Source organism: Diadema antillarum, unplaced genomic scaffold (genome assembly GCF_040938485.1).
Source record: "Diadema antillarum isolate AM-2024a unplaced genomic scaffold, OU_Dant_1.0 seq00001229_RagTag, whole genome shotgun sequence".
Taxonomy (NCBI): domain Eukaryota; kingdom Metazoa; phylum Echinodermata; class Echinoidea; order Diadematoida; family Diadematidae; genus Diadema; species Diadema antillarum.
Window position 1 is genome coordinate 448,714 of NW_027272017.1, and position 23,439 is coordinate 472,152.

General features: G+C 38.3%; 1 protein-coding gene across 1 annotated transcript; it reads left to right on the top strand.

Moving 5' to 3' along the window:
• The first annotated feature begins 2,693 nt into the window (after nt 1-2,693).
• On the top strand, nt 2,694-22,940 carry LOC139745020 (NAD kinase 2, mitochondrial-like). Its single transcript, XM_071655429.1, has 8 exons — nt 2,694-3,195; nt 11,117-11,205; nt 11,960-12,211; nt 12,974-13,198; nt 14,447-14,542; nt 16,598-16,653; nt 21,724-21,901; nt 22,802-22,940. Exons 1-8 carry the CDS (start codon nt 2,812-2,814, stop codon nt 22,938-22,940), a joined length of 1,419 nt encoding a protein of 472 aa, XP_071511530.1. The 5' UTR covers nt 2,694-2,811.
• The last annotated feature ends 499 nt before the right edge of the window (nt 22,941-23,439 follow it).

Here is a 23,439-nt window from a genome sequence, read left to right on the forward strand (position 1 = left end):
TTGGCCATGCATTTTTTAGATGTATGCCCCAGTGTACATGCAAAGAACATGCAGGAATCGAATCTGGTATATTGCGGACGATAAGATGCAGGTAATTCTGCCCATCCAAGAGTCAAAGGCCTACTTTTCAATTTCAGCCAAACTTATAAGACGTATTATAAGCCCAACATCCCATATAAGCGGAGGGCATTCAACGGACAGCCTGAAGTGTCAGTTATGTCATATTGAAATCTCGTACTTAAATCCGCATTATTTTATATACTAATATCATGAAGATGAAACAAAAAACCAGCCTTAAAGTGCTTCAAAATAGTTCTAATATGTAAGGGATAGAAACAACCAATCAACTATGAACATGTTAATCAGTATTCAATGATATTTTGCTAAATATACAAAATGTGAACGATAGTTATAATAAAATTGTTTCTATAAAAACCATGCACAGTTAGATTGAGAAAAAAGTGATAATTATCTCCTTATACCTGATAGGCTTTATTGCAAAAATTGTATATGCTATGTTTTGTGATATACAACTGACCTACACTTACGCATCGAAATGAGGTACAATAACTCGAACTTTTTTAAAGTCCCTGCTCCCAATGATAAACAATATATACCTTTAAGATATATTATACCAAAAAGTGAGCTACTGCTCAGTGAATGAAGTCATGTCAACTGGCACTTGGTTATTGCCATGGAGTTAACACACTACAGGCCAAATGGTCAAATTTTAAACGGGTATACCTTCAATCGTTTTTTTTTGATGCAATCATTAAATCAAAGAAGTGTATAATCCAAAAGACAGTTTCATAATACACAGCACAATTATATTACTATGCCTATACTGAAGCTGGATGAAAATTAATCAAGTATAATATGCGCGATAACCTCGAATAAATATAGAAATCTGATTACGTCATTTTTCAATTTCCTATTTTTCCTTTCATACAGCAATTTAACAACTTTGAATTGTTTTTCCAACCTCAGTGACTCCACAAATCACTCTATATATACAACCTATCAGCTTTCAGAATGTTAAACAAAAACTTGGGGTTATTTGTGATTTTTCGCGCTTTATTTTGCACTGTAAATATAATTGCCATTAACACGCGGGCAGAATTTCGACTCTGACGGGACGTATAGCATGACGTCATATTAAAACAATCGGATAGACTTGAAATTTGGCGAATATCAATAATCATTATGAAAAAAAATCCATGTTAAAAATAAAGAAAATGCATAAGGGACGAGCATCATATAGTAGCAAATGCTCAAAATGGTCTGAAACAGATAATTACATGAAATATTTAGAAATGGAGAGAGATAATAATGTGATTTTAGACAACGACGCCATAAAAAAAAATAGCATCCTGAGCTCATGAGTCAAAGGTGACGATATTTTCGAGAGATAAGGGCATGAACTTTTTCGAGTACACAATATTTGTACAGAAAGAAATGAATACAAAGATGATTAGATCCAAAAAGAAAGAATTCGCACATAAATAGATGATTCCGTGATCCATGAGCTTTAACGAATCACCTAAATACAATTTCAACTTTTAGTTTTGAGTGCGAACAATGTCAAAAGGAGAAAATCGGAGACAATTTCTTTGCATTATTATTATAGTCAGGGGCGGATCCAGGAATTTCGTAAAGAGGGGCGCGTTTACAAAATTAAAGGGGGAGGGCGCACGCACCCCTCCCCCATCTTTTTATTTTTATTTCTTTTGTTTCAACAAAAAATAAAGGGGGGGGGGGGGCGTGCGCCGGTTGCGGTCCTCCCTGGATCCGCCCCTGGATAGTGATGACAATGGAAGACTTGTGAGGGGATATCGTAGTGATTGTTACAAGTATATAGGCCCTATGTGGAACTTTCTATGACTTTCCAATTCAAATTTTGATTTCCATAAAACCTCAACAAGTCTGCCCTTTGATTTTCTCTATGAATATCAATCTTTATGTAAAATGTTGCAGTTTATTCGTCCTTTTTCTTTTTTTTCTATTTTTGTCAAAGATATCAAGAAGACCTTTCCTAGCTTCACTTGTATGCTAATCGAATTTAAAATGGGCCTACATTCTGATTCTCTGAAATTGTTTTTATCGTTGGGCAATTACACTAAAAGCAGCGAGTAGAATACAAAGTAATGAAATCAGACACAAAATAATTCTTTTTTTTAACTTTAGCCTGTGTCCTGGGAAAAAAATATCCTGTGAAGTGTATGGCTGGTACGTCCAGTATGGGAATAGGGGCAGAATTTTACAGCCTTATTGGCGAACTCAAAATGTCTGAGAACAATACGAATTGCCTATTGATGCCTATAAACTCTCTGAGGCTCATTATCTTAAAATGTAATTTCCCTTTTTTATCTTTTGTCTTCTTTTTGGTAACAAATTTACCGATTTTAATCCCGCTATGAGGACTTGTCTGTTGCACGGACGCGGACGGTGCTGCGAATTCATTCCCTGACTCTGTCGTAGAGGGAGGGCTTTGCAGAAGCCCTTTGTTCACAAGAAAGGTCTGGCACCACAGACTAGCTAACGGACAAGACGGCACGTACACAGCGCCTGGTGCGGTGCTGGCGACAAGCTCCACCACCGCGACCGAAATCTCCAGCTCGAGCCCCGGAGCGGCGGGCGCAGCTAGCCTAATCAATGTACTGTACTGAAGCCGCGCCGTAGCTAGATCTTTTATGACCTGACCTCGCATCGAAATCGACTGGTGTCCCACCGTCTAGCTTTCAGATACGGCTACATTTTTAATGTGCACGTGGAGGTTTTTGACTTCTTAGGAGCTGAGGTTTATAAAGATAAATGATCATGGCACGTTTTTCTTCGAAGTGCTACATTCCTTCGAAACTGTGTCGACTGAGAAGCCAGATACTGCCAGCGAAGTTGGAGCGGTTATGTGGACCATTCGCTCGCCTGAACGTAGGCGCCGGGACCGACTCGGCTTCGCTCTCTCTCGATCTTGGACAAGCTCAGCAGCAGAGTTGCTTGCTATCAACTTCAACTGCCGCCGCAAGAGGACACATTAGATTAAGGACAGGAAGCAGTGTGTTTTCTAGAAGACAATCTTACTCATCTGAAGCAAATTTTCACGTCTCCAAAGTTTTGGTCGTTCCAAAAACGACGAGATACATGTTTGAAAAGCAGCGATTTGGGACAGAGAAAACCGAGGATCAACTAAAACAGATGGTAACTTCTTAAATGTACAATTTATCATTGTAAAAAAGGACTGACCTTAATTAGTTTACTAAATCTTCATTATTTGTTATTAAGGGCTGAGGCTTTCTGTATAGCTAATCTTGTACTCTACAAATGTATAATGTTGTTTCTTTCTGTGCTGAACCCCGAGTAATGTTAGCAAGGTTAGATTTCCACAAACCAAATATAACAAATTGAAACCACTTGAGTTTTCAAATCAATTCAAATGTAGAGTAGATCTATACAAATACAACTATTAAATTTGAATTTGGTTGTGATGAAAGTTTACAACAAAGAAAATTAGCTGATCTTTGTTTGTTTGTTTTTTTGTAACTTGAATATGGTTCAGAATCAGAAATACATTGTAACTGCAAGTATTGTTCACATTCAGACCCACTCGCTCAAAATTTTGATTCTCTTGTTGGCAAACAACTGCTCCTTTGAGTGCTTTATAATTTCTGTGAAGCAATTTTATTAATCCTTGTAATGTTAGCTCAGCCATGCAGAGATCATATGTGGCTATATATATATCACCTGGCTGGCAGCACCGAACGAAAAAAACCCCACCAAAATGTCATCCTTTTCCTGACTTTGATTGCCCTCATTTTAAATACATACCCTGACCCACTTACTGTGATATTGAAATAAACTGACTGGAGGCCTAGATGTGTATGTGCATTTGACCCGTTGAAGACGAGTCTAGAGTATAGACTATCTGGCAAGTGTCTGTGAGAAATGCCTGTTGTAGCAGAATCAGCCCATCCTCAAAGGGTTAATGATCATGATACTGTAAAACGAGGAATGTTTGTGTGCATTTTGATTTCGCGAATTTGCGAGAGCCAAGATTCGCAAAATTAAAATGCATGTGAAAGTTCTTGTCTACGCTATATGCATTGAATGTTTAAGAGGCAACTCGAGAAAATTTCATGCCGCGAAAATATTGTGTTTTACAGTATCTCGAGCAGAATTCCCCTAACACCAGGGATAATGCTAGGTACCATTTCTTACCTGTCGTATTGTGGTTCAGATTTAAATACAGTAATCCAGCTTTACACAATCTGTAGTTTCTACCATTTGTAAGAGCCTATTACCGCATATATATACATGTGTTGGGTTTTTTTTTCATTTGGCCTCACAAAAATAGGAAAATAGTACGAACTGCAGGGAGCTAGAGTATTGACTGGATTATATACCTTCATACTTGGTATCACATTCTAATCAAACTGTTACCTCTACTGCAGAATTAGAGTTTCAAGAATGGTAATATTATATTTGCAAGCATTTGTGTGCATGTCCTCAAGTACAGGTAATTGACTGTCTCTGATAAGTCAAAATAACACATCCCCCTTCATGAGTCATCATCACTGTGCTGCTTTAATTTGCTTGTGCCATGCTTGAGTGCACAAAGAGGCAAGTCATTGTAGATGAATACGAAACACTCACGGGAGACAGGACATGTCTTTGTGTAAGCTGTGTGGTCAGTTCCACACATTTGAACATTTTTGACATTCTGTGTCATTTTTTTAGTGTAGCTTTGGCAGTGATTCTAAATTGTAAATTGTGCCAAAGAGCCGGAGATGATATCACAGTTTTTGTAATAGCCTGGGGTGGAATCAGGTGCGAGTGTGGTTAGCAACAATAATATTAAAGGTGCATAGTCCCGGTAGTATAGAGGGCGCTGTTGATAATACTGCCGATCACCGTTAGCATTGATACGAAGATTACCGAAATTGAGCTGTCATCAAGAGTAAACTGCGTAGGTGTTGCTAGGTAACGTTGCCTTCGTTGTCTTTTCTGTGCATCGCGCAGTCTGTAGTAATGCCAGCGTGCGTGCATATATATGTGCTTGTTATTATGACATCACAAAAGAAGTTTGCTAGAGCTGTCATCCCCCTCAGCCGAATCATGAGCCGAACTGTGATCCGACCACTGACTACTGTGAATCAGACTTCTTCAGACTCGCGGAAGTGGGCCAAAGCGTAAGCGCTAAAGAGGAGTCGATAGCGTAGGCCTCTATAGGAAACTTGCGCCGTGCGCCCGCGTACGCATTTGACTAAAACACTGGTAGTCCAGTCAATCTAGCGCTTTTTAGGGGGTAACCCACCACTAATTGCAACAGTAGGAATTTCACTGCAGTGAAAGTCGTTGAGGCCTCCTGAACACCATACTAAAAGTCCCAAAAAATCCAGTGGGGCAAAATAGTAAAATTTGCATAATATGCAAATTAGCACCTGTAATGAGAGAAAATTGACAGATCTTAGCTTCCCGTTATCCAATTTTAAAGATTTAAATGTGTAAACTTATATTTTGTAGGTCAATGAACACGATGGATGCCTTTTCGAATTGGTCATACAAAAATAATTTACATAAAATGCAAATTAGCGGTAGCTGTAAGAGTACATTCATAACAACAGTACTCACGTTGGCATAACGCGCGTTTTGCATATGGGGACGCGGGGTTGAGGGGGTAACTTAGGGCGCCTCACAAGGGGCCGCTTTTAATGTGCACCCCTTTTTACTATGTAAGTATTGTAAAGCAATGTATCCTGCATTGATTACATTGCATTTCTTGGAAACAAAAGTACCCTTGCTATAAGGCACGATCGAATTTTGATAGCATGTACGTTTGGAACATATATATTTGCGCTATATGATATTATATGTTTTCTATATTGCCAAGTGAATAAAGGGCACTTTGGGGGCACACGCCACAGGATTGCCCTTCAATAAGCACCCTCTTTATTGCGTACATCTTATAAAGCAAATCTTCTTCTATCATTTTCGTGACTTTTCATTTATATAAGAGTGTATTTTCTGCATTGCCGGACCTACTTTTAAAACCGCTCACGCTAGAACAAATGTATTTGGGTTGCTAATATCTGTATTTCGTAATAAAGGGGTGTGCGTAGGCGTGCATTTAGACACCTCCCCAGAGATTACCTTTGATTGTTCACCTCTTTGACAATGTAGTTATTGTAGAGCAATTTTTCCTCTATTTATTAGTTGCATTTTTTGGAAACAAAAGTGCCTTTGCTATAAGGCATTTCGAATTTCGAAAACATGTACGTTTGGAACATATTATTCGCATTATTATGATATTATATGTTTTCTATATTGCTGTGAGGGTGGGTTGTTTTTTGGCACATCCCACAGGGTTGCCGTTTAATGCGCACCCTCTTCACTGTATAGATCTTGTAAAGTTAAGTCTCTTCTATCATTTCCATTACTTGTCATCGATGAAAATTGTATTTGCTGTATTGCCGGGACTTCTTTTACAACCATTCACGCTAGAACAACAGTATACGCGTTGCTAATATCTGTGTTTTGCACTAAGGGGACGTGAGCGTAGGTGTAAATTTGGACACTTCCCAATGGATTACTTTTGAATGTTCATCCTCTTGACAATAAAGTTATTGTAGAGTAATGTCTTCTCTATTAATTAGTTGCATTTCTTGGAAACAAAAGTGCCTTCGATATACGGCACGATGGAATTTTAGAAACATGTACGTTTGGAACATATATATATTCCCGTTGTTATGACAATAAGTTTTCTATATTGCCGTGATGGTGGAATATTATTTGACACATCCACAGGGTTGTCGTCTAATGTGCATCCTCTTCTCTCTATGGATCTTGTAAAGTTAAGCCTCTTCTATCATTTCCATGAATTTTCATTGATAAAAAGTGCATTTGCTGTATTGCCGGGACTACTTTTAAAACCATACATGCTTTATAGAACAATGGTGTTTGCGTTGCTAATATCTGTGTTTTGTCTTAAGGGGGCATGAGCGTAGATGTAACTTTGGACCATTCCCAAGGGATTGTCTTTTGATGTTCACCCTTTTAACAATATGGATATTGTAGAGCGATGTCTCCTCTATTAACTAAAACATATTTTTGAAAACAAAAGTGCCCTTAATGTACGGCGCGATCGAAATTTGAAAACATGTACGTTTGGTACACATAGTATTCGCGTTAATGATATTCAATGTTTTCTATATTGCCACGAGGGTGGTGTACTTTGGGGCACATCCCACAGGATTGACATTTAATGTGCATCCTCTCACTGCATAGATATTGTGAAGCAATGCTTTTTCTATCATTTCCACGACAGTCACTGACATAAAAGTGTGTAACTGTAACAGTATTGCCGGAACTACTTCATGCACGAAAGAACGTCAGTATTTGCGTTCATAGTATCCTTGCGTTGTAATTACGAGGCTTGAGCGGAGGTGCAATGTTGGAACACTTCTTAAGGGATTGCTTTGGATAATTGTTCACCCTTTTGACAATAATAGTTAATGTAGAGCAATTTTTCTTCTTGTAATTAAATTGCATTTCTTGAAAACAAAAGGGCAATTGCTGTACAACCGTAACGACTATATGAAGGCATGGAATATAGGAACATATCCGTGCTATGTGGTAGTGCATGTTTCCTATATTGCCCTGGGGGTTAAATGACTTTAACACATCCCACTCTGTTGCCTTTGAATGTGCATCCCTTTGACTATATGATTATTGTAAAGCAGTGTCTCTACCATTCAAAAATCATGAAAAGTAAAGTGTCTTATTTACCACCCGGCAAAACGACTTTCTATATGCATGTTCAACTGAGTTTGATTTGGCATATAATGCATGTTTTGTTAACCTGTTTTGGGACCACGACGGTCAGGGTAGGAGTATCTGGGCACTTCCCAAGGGCTTGCGTTTGAATGTCCACCTTTTTGACAAAATAGATATTGTACAGCAACGTCCCCTATTACCTTAATTGCATTTTAACGAAAATAAAAGCGTATGTGCTATACAGGCGGAAGAACTTTTCAGAGGCATGTACCCATGGAACATTTTTCGCGGTTGAATATTGTACCACGTTTTTCACTGCCTTTAGGATGCACGGGGTTACTTTGAGCACCTCCCACAAGGTGGTCTCTGCAAGTGAACCCTTTGTACTGTATAGATATTGTAGATCAATGTTGTTATTTTATCTTTACCCCGGCAATTTTTATAGAAATAAAAGTGTCTTGATATGGCAGGAATTAAATTCAGTACAATAAATTATTCAATTCAATTTTTATTTCATTTTTCGACAATAGACATCACTTTTTTTGGAACAGAAAATGAGGTGCGTAAAACTATGTAGGATGAAAAGAATGTACAATGATTGTATAGCACCTTATAAATATTTATACATAGTCATAAAACTCAAGTGATAGTCATAAAACTTTTTGAGACATGCACTTTTTGAACGACTGTAATTGCGTTGGTATTTGCGTTATAAGGTCATGTATAGAGGCAATTAATGTGGGCACTTCCCATATAGGAGGCTCCCTTCGAATGATCACCACTTTAACTATGCCAGTGTAAGTCAAAATTGCAGAGCAATATATCTTCTGTTAACCTCATTGAATTTCATTAAATAAAAGTTTCTTTGCTAGAGGACCAGAAGGACTGTTGAAAGGCATTTACTTTTAGAACATAATTATGTATTTGCGTCGGTACATGATCATTGCATGTCTTAGACTGCCTTCGGAAGGGGTAACTTTGGGTACCCTCCACGTGGTTGCCCTCGTATGTGAACTATTTTTACCTTATAGATATTGTGAAACAATAATTCTTCTATAACTTTCACTGAATTTTAATGGATAAATGAAACAAAAAGGACGTTATAGAGTTTTTTTCGCTTCAAACAGCTGTATTCACGTGCGTATGATTATGTTTTGTACCGGGCCGTGAGGGTATAGGGATAAATTTGGGTACCTCCCTGCGAGTCGCTTTGACTGTGCACCACCTTTTATTCAAAAAGATATACACATTGTAGAAAAATATCTCCGCTGTCAGTGCCAATTCTATTTCATGGAAATAAAAGAGTCTTTGCTAGACGGCCGAACGACTTTAAAAAAAAATGTACGCTTAGAACAACCGAAATCGCGTTGGTTGATGCATGTTCTGTAATTGGTCGTGTCGATAATTATCGATAGGGGTAACTTTGGGCACTACCCACAGGGTTTCCCAAAGTTGACTGGCCATCTTCAATATCTCAAAACCCTCAAGGATGCAAGAGCTGAATCATCAAGATTCGAATAAATCACCCTCCAAATAGAGTTCATTCATTACAAAATTGGAGTTATAGATGTTGACACTTGTTTAATTTCGTACTTTGATTCTACGTTATTGATGGATTAGCTATCATTATCTGTCTGATGACAAAATTGTAATTTGCGTAATATTATTCATGCTAGGTTACTAATGCTGTAGAGTTTATTTTTGGTGAAGAGAAACTGAAATATCACATTTGAACACTCTTAATATGCTCATATCGGGCGCTTTGAAGCATTTGAATAGTCCGTTGGCTCGGTACCCTTTCCATATCATGCAAACGAGGCCCAGATTATGGACATGGAAATATTTGCAGCGCACTAACTGACATTGTAAACATAGGTTTCAACACTTTCGGTGTTCCAATCTGAAACCTAGAAGCGTAGTTTTCATGAAAACACTGTATTTTTATCATTATGGGAGCTAATTTGCATATTATGCAAATGAGGTCCAGATTATGTACATGGAAATGTTTGCATCGCACTAACTGAGGTTTCGACACTTTTGGTGTTCCAATCTGAAACCTAGTAGCATAGTTTTCTTGGAAACACTATTTTAATCGTTATGGGAGCTAATTTGCATATTATGCAAATGAGGGTCTGATTGTGTACATGGAAATGTTTGCATCGCACTAACTGACATTGTAAACATAGGTTCCAACACTTTCGGTGTTCCAATCTGAAATCTAGAAGCATAGTTTTCATGGAAACACTGTATTTTTATCATTTTGGGAGCTAATTTGCATATTATGCAAATGAAGCCCAGACTATGTACATAGAAATGTTTGCATCGCACTAACTGACATTGTTAACATAGGTTTCAACACTTTCCGTGTTCCAATCTGAAACCTAGAAGCCTAATTTCCATGGAAGCATTGTATTTTTTATCGTTATGGGAGCTAATTTGCATATTATGCAAATGAGGTCCAGACAATGTGCATGGAAATGTTTGCATCACACTAACTGACATTACAAACATAGGTTTCAACACTTTCGGTGTTCCAATCTGAATCCTAAAAGCCTAGTTTTCATGGAAACACTGCATCTTTATAACTATGTGAGCTAATTTGCATATTATGCAAATTTAGCCGATTTGCCCCACTGGATTTCTTGGGACTTTTAGTATGGTGTTTCGGAGCCCATAACAAGATGCACTGCAGTGGAATTCCTACTGTTGCAATTAGTGGTGGGTGAAACCCTATTTTGACTGGACTATGGGACCATGCACCTTTAGTAGATAATTGGGCCCGATGAGGTTGATTTGATTCAGTTTCCATGGTGATTAATGGCTATGATATCACACTTTGGTACTCTATTAGACAGGGACTGTAGCAAGTTGAATAAAGTTGAAGGTCATGGCTAATTGGTTGCTTTCTAGCTTCTATTAGATATTAACTCAAAATGATGGTATGTACTTACAGTATTACAATTCTTGTAAAAAGGCCATCTAATGAAACTAGATGAAAACAAAAACCTTATCATGCATTATTAGTATCTTCCGGAGAACTTTGCAAGTAAAAGTCAAACAGAGGATCATCTGTACCACCAAGTGCAGCTGCTAATTGTTGTAACATGCATGACTGTTTGTTAAAAAGTGTAAAATGATTATAAAGTGTGTACGCACACACTCACACACACACATGGTACACACAAACCGGGTAAGATATGAATTACATGTATATGATCTATATGAAGTATTGTCTTTTGTATTCATTTACGTGCAATAATAAGTTGCGACAAGCTGTCTTTTTAGTAGCAGTCTGTTTCACAAGTTTCTGTGGAGGATTATTTTAAGGATTCTCCCTCTATCTGTCTAGCTTGCAGAGAGGGGATCGGACTGGGAGACAATCAAGGAAAGGCACCGAGCTCACTCAGAGAATGCTGAACATGTTCTCAATGTGCTGAAGTGAGTAGATTGTTCAATTTCCCGCCACATTTCCATTGATGATATTGTTTGAGTGTTGAAAATATATATATCTTTTTTGTACTAGTATCTAGGTAAGATGTAGTTTTTGTGTTATTCTGTGAAATGTTAGTGAAATATATTAAACATCATCATGTTTAATGTGGAAATTTTAGATATAGAATGTCATGCTCTAATAGTATGGATTCAAAGCACTAGTAACATGACCATGGGTCCAAAACTACACAAAGCACATGATGGCATGCATACGTACGGATGCTGCATTTCATTATTTACAGACCATTAATCATATGGAGGGTTTGTTCGCAAAAACCGATAAGTCCATATTTGCGATTAAAGGTCCAGAAAAATAGATAGAATAATAAGAAAATTTCTGCTTCTTTTGACCATAACTTCAAAAATGTACAAAGTATGTACCTTTATATGTAGTGACCAATATATCATTTAAAAGGTATTATTTTGTACTTTATAACGGAGACCGTACTTCAAAATCTTCAAAAATGGACTTATTGGTGTTTGCAAACAAACTCTTCATATATTCCATTCTTGAATAGATATTGTCTGATTTCTCATCAATTTTGCTGGCATAACACCATTGTGCTATTGCTGGGATTATGTACTTTTTTTTTCTTGAATAAATTCTTTTCAGAATTTCATTAAAATTTCTTGTGCAGAGCAAGTGTAAATTACATTGCAACATAATTTCCCTCTGTCATTTTCCCCTGAATGTGAACAGAAAGTTGCAGCTAGATATTAGAGTTCTCCGCCGCTCCCAGCTGAACTCGGATGCTGTGAAATGGGCGGATTTGGTCATAGCTACAGGAGGTGACGGGACATACCTTCTAGCAGCCAGCAAGGTGTTTGACGAGACCCCCGTCATTGGTGTCAACACAGACCCAAAGGGGTCTGAAGGGCACCTGTGTCTCCCCAATAGATACACGCCCCTTTTTGAGGATGCGATGAAGCAAGTTTTGACCGGAAATTTCAGGTGAGAATATAAAGTGACATTTTGTCATCTTTGCTATCTCTTTCTTTCCATTTATCTCATGTTATCTATTAATTACTCTTGTGATTCTTATCACGCTATGTCTTGTATGATTCACCATAAATGAATGGATAGCATTCACCATGAGTGACCCGATGCCTGCAAAACATGTGACCCCTCTGACTTGAGTTCAGAAATGACTTGCAAGGTATGCTATCTTCACAGAGTGCTGACCAATGCTTCTAATCTGGCATTGTATTGTGCGGGTGGTGCAGTTCCCTTCAGATCAGAGCTCTTGAACACAGCCTATAGGAGCAGAAAGCTGAACAGCTAGATCTTGCAGAAACATTTACAAATAGTTTGAATCATTTCCTGTTGCCACCTTTGATTCTTCCTCCAAGTTGAAAAGTATGCATGACTTATGGTATCTTTCATGGCAGGGATCATTATGTGACGTAAAGATTAAAAGAAGATCCTAATAACAGGTGGGCCCCACCTTTTGTTATCATTGCTTTGTTTTGGATATCTCGGCCATTTCAAACCCAATTTTCATCAAATTAACTTTGAATTCCTCTTAGAATAACATGCTCTTTTATATTTCATGAAAAATTTCTCATTATCTAAAAAAAAAAAAAATCATCAAAAAACGTTGGAAACTTCTAGCCCCATCTCATCTGAAACGGTACTATCGCTTTAATATATGTACAATGTAACTCTGCTGGGATTCTGTTCTGTTCTGATTCCTTTCATCTGTCCGACCCACAGGTGGAAACGGCGCCAGAGGATACGCATCACGGTGGACGGCTCCCTGGTCAACAAGGACCCTATCGACCTGCACGAACTGGAGCTGAGCTTTCCCGAGCACTATCAGAGGCACTGCAGCCAGGAGAGGCGGATGCTGCAGGGCCTGGACCGGCTGGCCCCCGGGCCCCGTGTCCTACCTGTCCTGGCCCTGAACGAAATTTTCATCGGAGAGTCATTGTCATCCAGGTACCGAAGAGTTGCCAACTAGTTTATGTTATAATATGTGATATTTTTATCTAAATTTAGAAAATCATGGAGTTTTGAAATGAAAAAAAAAAAAAAGAACAACAGAATCTCAAACGTTGTGCGAACATGTGAACAATGCAGTCAGAAATATCATAGCACACTTTATCTCACAAACACTAGTCGTCCATTACGACATTTACAGGGTTGTAGGTTTCCGGCAGGTCCCCATTGCTAGGAACCTTGGGATAAATGCAGTTCCATCTCAGTTTTTACCTCCTTTCAAGAAGTAGTGTCAACAGTTCACTCACATGGACATGATATTCTTTGAAAATAAGTTGAAAGAGACAAATTTTGGCATGTTGTAAATTTAGCTCTTATCAGCCAACCTGTAATATTCGCAAAATATAAAACCACTACAATACCTTGGTTAATTTTTTTTTCCATTTTTGTTGAGGACAGTGTCATATGATGCATTGAGTGACAGAGTTTCGGTTTAGCATACCGTGATTTCAGTATGCCACAGTCCTGGGCTACCGGTCATGTGAGGTATTATCTTAAAGATACAGATTATAGCCGTAAGAAGTGCTTAATCCTTCCTGTGCTTTGTTCGTTGATCAGCACGCTGGCTTGAGTGCATTCTTTGGTGATAGGCACACATGTCTAGAAACTCATTTTTAGTGAATTGAGATTGCCTAATCCCCCCACCCCGATTCCTGTCGTGTCACCAAGGTCTTCATGTTGGACAACTTATGCACATTTGTACTGAATATTTAAGTGGGCTTTCTAACCTACAACTACTCTGGGTAGTTCAAGTTTGGATAGATTACTGAGTGCTCACAAAAAAGTCTTGGCCAGTCAAGCTATTTAAGTAGCTTGGCACCTGAAGGTTATGCACAAGCCTTTCCAATGTTGTTTGATGCAAGCATCACTATTTTGGGCTGTCAGATTTAATTTACAAATGAGCATTTTTCATGTTTTGAATGTCATTGGTCTTACTGTTGTTTCTGTGCTGATTCATTGTCATTGATTAAATCTCTAAGTAACACCATCTGTGCATGCCACTGAAATTGTGCATGGAGCAGATTCCCGGGTACTGATGACAACGTTAAATGTTCACTGGCTGTGTGATGTGAATTATTTTGCTCAAATTCTTTGACAGCCCTTCCCCTCCTTTTTTTTTCCGTCAGTCTTTTTATGTACATCTCTCTTTTTCTCAAACTCTTTTGCTCTTCTACTGCCGTTCCGTAGAATGTCATACTACGAAATGTCCGTGGACGACGGTCCTCCGGAGAAGCAGAAGAGTTCAGGGGTCACGGTTTCCACGGGAACAGGCTCATCCTCATGGTGAGTGGAAGAGAAGTTCAATGTTTCAGCAAACTTTAATATGCTTTCAGGAAACTCATAGTTTTATAATGTTTTGTATTCATTCTCATGAATCTCTTCTGATGTGCAGTAGGTATGAACATGTTCTGGGATATTGCAGGTTGAGCAAGTGGAGATGAACAAAATCACTCAAAATTATCGAATGCCATGTACCCTAAATGCTACTTGCACAGATCTGGCTGTTCTAGACTACATGTATATTCATCAAATGAATAGGATTTGAAGTATTTGGGTATGAAAATTGTGGTCCAACAGATCATTTGTCTTATCTTATTTTTGCTTGTCTGTCAGATGATATCAATTTCAATGAAATTGTTGAAATGATCAATGAAATGATAACAAAACAGTAATATTCTTGACATGATGTGCCCAGACAGTATATAGGCTGTACACAACAATTTCTACGCTTTACCTGAAAAATCAAGAGTCAAAGAAACCCAGCTACTGTTCTACTGTAAAACAAAGAATTTTCATGTGCATTTTGATTTCGCAAAAGCCAAGATTCACAAAATGAAATTGCACGCAAATGTTCTTGCCCACAATATATGCATTGAATGCCAGTGGCAATTTGCAAAAAATTGCATGCTGCAAAAAAGGCTGTCGGCTCCAGTTCGCAAAAATATTCATGCCATGAACATATCGTGTTTGTACAGTTAATCCTGTCTCGAAGTACCTACAGAGCTGTATTGTGTTTTGTTTTGTTTTGTTTTGTTTCTTTTTACTCCAAGTCCGTTGATGATATATGCTTTTTAAGTGTGTCACTTTGTATTTGATGTTGGCAATGCGATGCACACATACACTCTATCATGCCTGCACAGCAAACAGGCAAAAACAAATAGAACAACATACCAATGTTGTTGCAGACACATCAATACCAGATTCTCTGGTATTGATATATTACTTTTTAGCATCTGTCTTTCATGACACAGAAATAGAAATCTATTTACGTCACTGCAAGACAATGCAGTGTATGAATATATTTTTAGCCAATTTTCCTTTGCCCAGATTCAAAAATAGCATCAGGAGTGTAATTATAACCTCTTTATGATATCACTTATCATCCGTGAGATTAATAGTAGTGAAGTGTTGTGTCAATATGTTAGTCGAAGAAGAAATGAAATAAAAGGAATCTAGAGACATGTTTAAAAGAGACCTTTGGGACACGTCATGATTTGAATTACTTGACAAGATATGGTGATAAGGCACCACTTCAAACTGCATCTGGACAGTTTTAACCCGTTGAAGACGAGTCCCGAGTATACTTGGGCAGGTGTCTATTGGAAATGCGTGTTGTAGCAAAATCAGTCCATCCTCAACGGGTCAATTTGTAGCAGAACTGTTTGTAAGTGATTCTAAAAATCATTTTTTTTTTAAAACCAAAATGTTAGGTATGCTATCATAATTATGTAATAATCCTTGGTCCCATTTCATAAAACTTGTCATCAATAACAAGTTATGATGATTGTTTTAAGCCACTGAAATCCTTGCATCTGGTTGACTGAGGGCAAATTTGTCATAGAAATGTGGTAGTTGTTACTGATAACAAGTTTTATGAAATGGGACCCTGTTTAGTTGAATGAGTGTCACATTTCAGATCTGTATGGGTCTGATAATTGAGTGTGATATATTGACAAGTTTTTTTTTGCCAGTTGAGTTTAATCAAACTCCTCTTTTAGCAATCTAATTGCTCTCCCATCAACTATGAAATTATTGAAATCATTTCCACTGATTATTCTGAAAAAATTAATTTTTATATTCATTGAAATACTGTTCTTCTTCTGGGTACATGACGATATATCCATGATAACTGTCTCATTGGTAATATCTATGTCAGTGATGACATAATGCATGTGTATGTTTACATGTAAATATTGCTGTTTGCATGTTTGTTATGTTTTTTTCGTGTATGTTTTTTTTCGTGTATGCACATGTCTGTCTATTCATGTTCACTGTGTATGTGAGCTCTTTATTCAGTTATCAATTTCAGCGGAGTCTAATTTTTCTTGCATTCACCAGGTCTTTCAACATTAACAAGCTCTCAACACAGAGCGTTCGGGACATTTTAAGAATAGGTGAGTACTGCTGGAATCTTCGGGTAATTCCAAGAATCAAACTGATGAAAATGAAATCTAATTTGCAGTGCTGCAAGCATCTGATGAATTTATGCATAACCCGTAGACAAGTCATACCACCTTGACTCAATCAACCACCTCTTCCCCTCCTCTCTTTCTTTCTCTCTCCCTCTCTAAAAAAGTCAAATCAAATCAATCAATCAATCAATCAATCAATCAATCAATCAATCAATCAATCAATCAGTCAGTCAGTCAGTCAGTCAGAGTCAGTCAGTCAGTCAATCAGTCAGTCAGTCAGTCAGTCCGTCCGTCAGTCAGTCAGGCAGTCCATCAGTCAGTCAGTCAGTCAGTCAGTCAATCAGTCAGTCAGTCAGTCAGTCAGTCTGTCAGTCAGTCAGTCAGTCAGTTAGTCATTCATTCAGTCTGTCTGTCAGTCAGTCAGTCAGTCAGTCTGTCTGTCAGTCAGTCAGTCAGTCAGTCAGTCAGTCAGTCAGTCAGTGAGTCAGTCAGTCCATTCATCCATCCATCCATCAATTTAAGGTTTACCTGGTGGCGAGAATAACATGAGGATAAGTTTGCGTTCATATTTGTGAAACGTCAAGTATACTACACTGCAGTTGTTAACTCTTAATGTGCCATGCCCAAAACCCCTAACGTGCCAGAGGTTTTTACTTAACGCCAGAATGTTTCGAAACTGGACTGACAATGTAATTTAAAACTACCATATCTTTGAAACTATCGATTGTTTTGAATTGAGTTCTACACAACAAATATCGAGAAATGATTGTTCTTTCGTGTCATGTAGTCAGTTTGCCGTAATATCTATCTGAACCTAAAATATTGCAGAAACAATTAATATCATCAAAAAATTATTAGAATATTTTGTGTAGTATGAAAAGAAACAGTCAGTCGTGGTTTTTCTTCAATAGAACGCTCCCTTGACTCTGTGAGAAAGTTTTAGAGCTACATCTCCCCTTTCAAATGATAACAAAATTGTCTTCTAGAATTGTATGATTCCAAAGATACAAGCAGTTTATTTTGTCTTAGCAATTTCTTTTTCTGCCTCAATAATTCATTCCCAAATCTGAGTCCTTTAGTCCCAGATCCTGTATTTGAAACTAAAGTAATTGTCCCGGGCCCTGGAAGAGTGTCTTTTGTCCACTTGAGAAGGAAGCACCTACTAATCCTGCTTTTGTCTATGCGGACTGCGGGCGGGCGTACTCTATTGAAATCGGCAGGCCTTTATCAGCGAGGGATTTGTGCGCGCGCAATTCCTTGGTAACGGCGGAGATAATCCGAGTACTGATTGAGTACAATACACACTAGTGGTTGCTAGGGGCAGTTTGAAGGATGAACATAACTCCTGAAATCGAAGATGCTGCCATGATCTGACTGATAAAAGTGTACACGCCTTCCGGATTTTTTTTTTTCTAACGCCGTATCCAATCAAGAATCCGATCAACCTATCGCCAGCCGCTGTCATTCCGATCACAACATTACTAAAATATTTTAACAAAATTAATTCACGATAGTATACCACTTACATATTTATTGCAAATCCAGGAAAATCAAAGTGAAGTGGGTTTTGGCTAGAAAACCAGTTCAATCTCACCACCACGAGGTCAGTCGTTCGGAGTAACAAACCACGTTCTTGCAAGCCCAGCGCTGGTGTTTGAAGCCACGAGCGTGCAACTGAAAAAGCTCACCATTCATTTCATGATTGGGTAAAATAGCACTACGTAGGGCTGAGCCCTCTCATTCTCGAAACGATCACCTCACTTAGAAATAGTAAATTTCAATAACGCTGTACTTGTGAACTATTCGGCTATAGTTGTGAAGTAACTAATCTTGCAAACAAATAAATTCTGTCGGATTTGAAATTTTCAAAAGTCAAATCAGAACAGAACAGCGAAAATAAAAACGCATTGTGACAAGACACTGAAACATGACACAGATAAACAGTGAAAGGAAAGGCAGCTTGCGCATATCATGATGAAGGGGCAAACAATGCAATTACATTCAACGAAATTATTACGGTAAAGAATAATCAAAAGCCCCCCGAGCAGGCCTGATTTGTATAGCAAAATTGGTAACAAGAAGACAAAACTGAAGGTGGTGATATATGGAGTCTACACTTGTGTAAACGACAAATATGAAATCAAGTTTTACATTGCTGGTATGCTTTTTCGATGTTTGCTGTCTTTGATTGTCTTTAGTCTCATTCGCTAATCACATTTGATTATCTGAATATGACATTATTCAGCGGCACATTCCTTACTTTCGCATGGCGTAGGAAATCTCTATAGCGCCTGTCAATATTGGTTTCACCGAGCGATTTGTAACCATCAGAATCATTTTGATCTTTCATGGAAATTATAACATCACTCTATTACTGAAGTTCCTTCATTGGTTTATAATAGCCGATGGATGTTAGTTCCGTACTTGAATTCAAACCTATCATTTACCTTCATTGCGCTGTGACACAGTTTTCACGAAGCAGCATCATCCGACATTTCTTTCCTTTTTTGTGTGATCTCCAACACTGATTTACTCCAAGGACTGAACAGCGGGATTAGAGTTTGAAGTTTTCAAGATCTGTATGCTAACAAATAGTTTGACGTTACTTTGCATTGGTCATGCTCTCTCTATCTGTCATCTAAAGTTCTATGTAATAATAATCTTGAGGGATTTGCTTGAGTTTGAACATTTTCCTCTTCACCTGCGACTCGGGGAAAATAGCATGTTTCCATAAGAAGTAGGAATAAAACGATAAGCACAGCTCAACAAATAATATAAATACGTGAATATACTTTAATTCTGTGTCTCACTCAGCGATGAATGTTTGGAAACCTATCGGATTTTAGGTTTCGAGCTTCCTAAACAGTTGCAATCAAAATCAAACAAGAAAACCCGTTTGCGAATTTGATATCGGCTGTCTACGAATTATCGAATTCTGTTCTACTTTATCGAGTCTGTGCTGTAGGCACGCTACTCTCTCCAACATTTTGTCTGCATCATCGCTTGGCGATAAACGATACTGCTTTGATTTTTGTCATCATGAAATAATAAATCGATCATTTTGCGTGGTTGAATAAACAATTACTATGATACACCAATCGGCTGTCGATGGTTCTTTTTTGTTTGTTTTCTTTTTTGTTTTTGTCTGTTTTTGTTTTTTGGCCAAAAGAAATAAAATATATATTCTTGACGTTCGCAACGATTCCGGTCGCTAATTCGAGAGTACGTAGTTAGAGACATTTGCTGTTCCCATACAGCCAAAGTTGTTTACACGCCATTTATAGCCGGAAAGCTACAAGAACTAAAACATCCTTCAAAATACGGCAGCAAAATGACAAATCATGCGGAGAAGGAGACATGCACAATGCGTGAAAACTAATTTTCTTCAAAATGTATAGGGAAAAGAAGAAGCGACATAATAAGAGAGAAGGCACGGCGAAAGAGGTAGGTACCCTACAGTATATGAAGACCAACTGAAGAGAAACTCTAAAAGAAAAGAAAAAATGCAACAGTGAACGCTAGCACAAAAACAAATGCTAGTACAGTGTACATGGAAAACATCATAGTTTGGCCGCTTTTCACGTGCACATCGTCACATACAGAGAATCAGGCGCTATAATGTTCTTTCATATCCGTGGAGTTGAACCAATACAGCCAGTTTGCCCCAAAATCACAGAGAATACTAGATAGGTTTATTTCTATTTACTTTTGTAAGTTGATTAGTATTGGTACTATTCGCATGTCGTCGCTCAAAACAACAGCTCTCTTCGCGCTTTGAGAACGCTGCCTACAATAAATTTTGAAACTGAACTGAGCAAAATAATGTTCATCTTCAATGCTCTATATTTTGTCTGAAATGCCGAAACACTAGATTTCTACTTTGATTTTCATTTCGCTTCGAACTATAGGAGACGACGATCACGCCAAAACAAACTAGGAACTACGTGTGGTACCAAGCGGCATAGTTTACAGGTCTACTTTCCTTTCACTGTACACGTGCATAGACAAGAACAAAAGCGTTTTCTTCTTTTGTATGCCAGCGTGGGGACGATTAGTGAAGTTCAACAAAACAAAAGGATGAAAGACTTGACCGACGAACGAAAGCTTACCGTATCTGAGGGACAAAATCAAAGCAGCTTCCCGCCGGACAGCATCCAAGCGGAACAATACAAGTGGAACCGCATAGACAATACACGCAGATTCAATAGCATACACACGCGTGGTTTACCAATGAGTCTTTTGATCTATACACATCACGCAGAGGGTGCGCTCGCTGCGGATTTTCCCGACGCGAAAAAAATACGTCTAGCCGAAGAATCACGTATTTACTCGAAATTTTCCAATGTAAGCATACTCATATTTCTAGTGGAAACGATGGCTATGCTAGTCAGCTGCCAGTACATATCATTGTCAGTTTCTTGGTGTAACACATTATGGTACCATAAGAACTTAAATGACCAATGTTTTTCGTGCTCTTCTTTGTCGCCGATCAGCGACCATGGCAAGTCAGGACTAAGGTCGCCGTTCGGCGACCATGGCACGTTAAGAGTTAAATGATTCAGTGCTACACCTTCACACGTGTATATATACATTGTATGTGAGAAGCAAAAGGTTGAAACATGGTATAATGTATGACAAATTTCTCTTTGCTTCTGGTTGTGCTCTTTGCAACTGCCAAGCTGTTATCCATAAAATAAGACTAGAGTTTTTCACATTGTCATGAAATGGAAATGAATTTCGAGTCATGGCTGATAAATCATGCTTGCATGAATGCAACATAAATGTATGATGTCTCAAGAGAGATTCTTTTTTTTTCTGTTATGTTATGTTCATGGAGGATTTTTCTTGATGACAATTCAATAATTTCTAAACCTGTCTAGCCTGCACATTTACAATTTCATTTTACCTGAAGATTTCTTTGTTAACCACAGAAATAGATATCCAGATAGTGGCAGAAATATCCTTGCAAGAACAGACAGTCCAGAGTATAAGTAAATATTTGCTCTAAACTGCAAAGTTGTTTTTTTTTTCTCTGTATTATGAATATTCCAGTGAATGAAGAAACAGGGACCAAAATAGCGATGGAGGAGTCTACGGTTGAGACGATAGCGGACCGCTTCAACACCTCCCTTCTCTTTGACCCCGGCGATCCTCGCATGGCGTACACAGTACGGGACCCCGTGACCAACAGTGTCTTCCACTCTGAAATGCCGAGGGGCTTTGCCAGGAAGTGAGTATGGGGAGGGACTGACATCTCTCTACTAAAATCTGAATCTGAATCCAGTCAATGGCCATGAGTCATTGATGAAAGATGATAGCACTCGTGTGCAAAGCTTTGTAGGATCTCAGGTGGAATTTTATCTCAAGTATGAACAGATGCCATATGGAGGAGGCTTGTTGTCAGTACATTTAGTTACTAAAACGAGGAATGTTTGCGTGCATTTTAATTTCATGAATTTCGCAAGAGCCAAGATTCGCGAAATTAAAGTGCACGTGAAAGTTCTTGTCTACACTATATGCATTTATTGTTACAGGCGACTCGCAAAAATTTCATGCTGCGAAAAAGGGTGTTGGCTCCAATTTGCAAAAATTTCATGCCGCAAAAATATCATGTTTTGCAGTATATGTTTTAATAGACTTGATGGAAAGTTGTTCAAGGCATGAAAAAGAATAAGACAAGGTGGTCCTCGTGGAAATATATTCAGAAAGAACTGCAATTTAAGTTATGGTAGTAGCAGCCAAATACCATCTTTGATTTATTTTTTATTTTTTAAAGGAAAGGAATTTTTTCAAGGAAAACAGCATACCAACTTTTAATTACCCTGGACGTTGATCCGTTCAATGAAATGGAAACGTTCTGTTCTGTTTAATTTTTTTTTTTCAGTGAAATGTTGAATATGAGGAGGTTAGTAGCTTAAAGAGCAGCAAATTTTCTTTGTAATCCAATATGAATATATTAAATTTGAGTTACGTATCCAGTAAAGAATTGATTTATGCCTTAAAGCACTTTACTGGTAATTGGAGATAGTTGCTATCAACACTTGTCTAGGTCTTTCTTCTGCATTTGCTCCATGTGCGAAGCAAAGTGCTTTGTTTCTAGCTCCAACTCATCATTTTCTTTATATTCCAGAATTGTAATCAGATCCCGATGCTGGGATGCCTCGCTCGTGATCGATGCGGGCTCCTCCTTCGTCTTCAACGACGGCGCCATAGCAACAATGGAAATACACGAGGAAGATGCACTCAACACCATTCAGCTTCTAGATTGAATGTTGACTGACTCTATTTTAAAGTGGCTGGATTTTGAATTGGTCTGGTGCCAGTTACGAAACTGTCTAATACACTGCCCTTGCTGAGCAATCCCTATCGCGGCCAGTTCTGTTCAGCGGATGTTTGATGCATACGCCATATGAAATGCATGGGACTGTCTGCAGGGAACCTGTGTGTCTCTCTGTCCTTCACAAAGTGGAAAACATACGCCACATACTATGCATGGGACTGTACACAAGAAATGCATGGTTTTGTACCTTTGACAATATGTGATCACTGCATTATGTTGAAATCTGTAGGTAAACCCATTTGCTAAATCATGCTCTTTTTTTCTGAGACTTCATGACTTCTTTCAGACTGGATAGTTCTCCAATTTCCCTTTACTTCAGATGTGCAATTGCGGATAAGAGAAATATCGGTGAATGATTCCTTCGTATTATTTCAATTTGCCCTTGTTATTTTGACTGCATGTAAAGTTGTGCCCCCACAGGCCCGTAT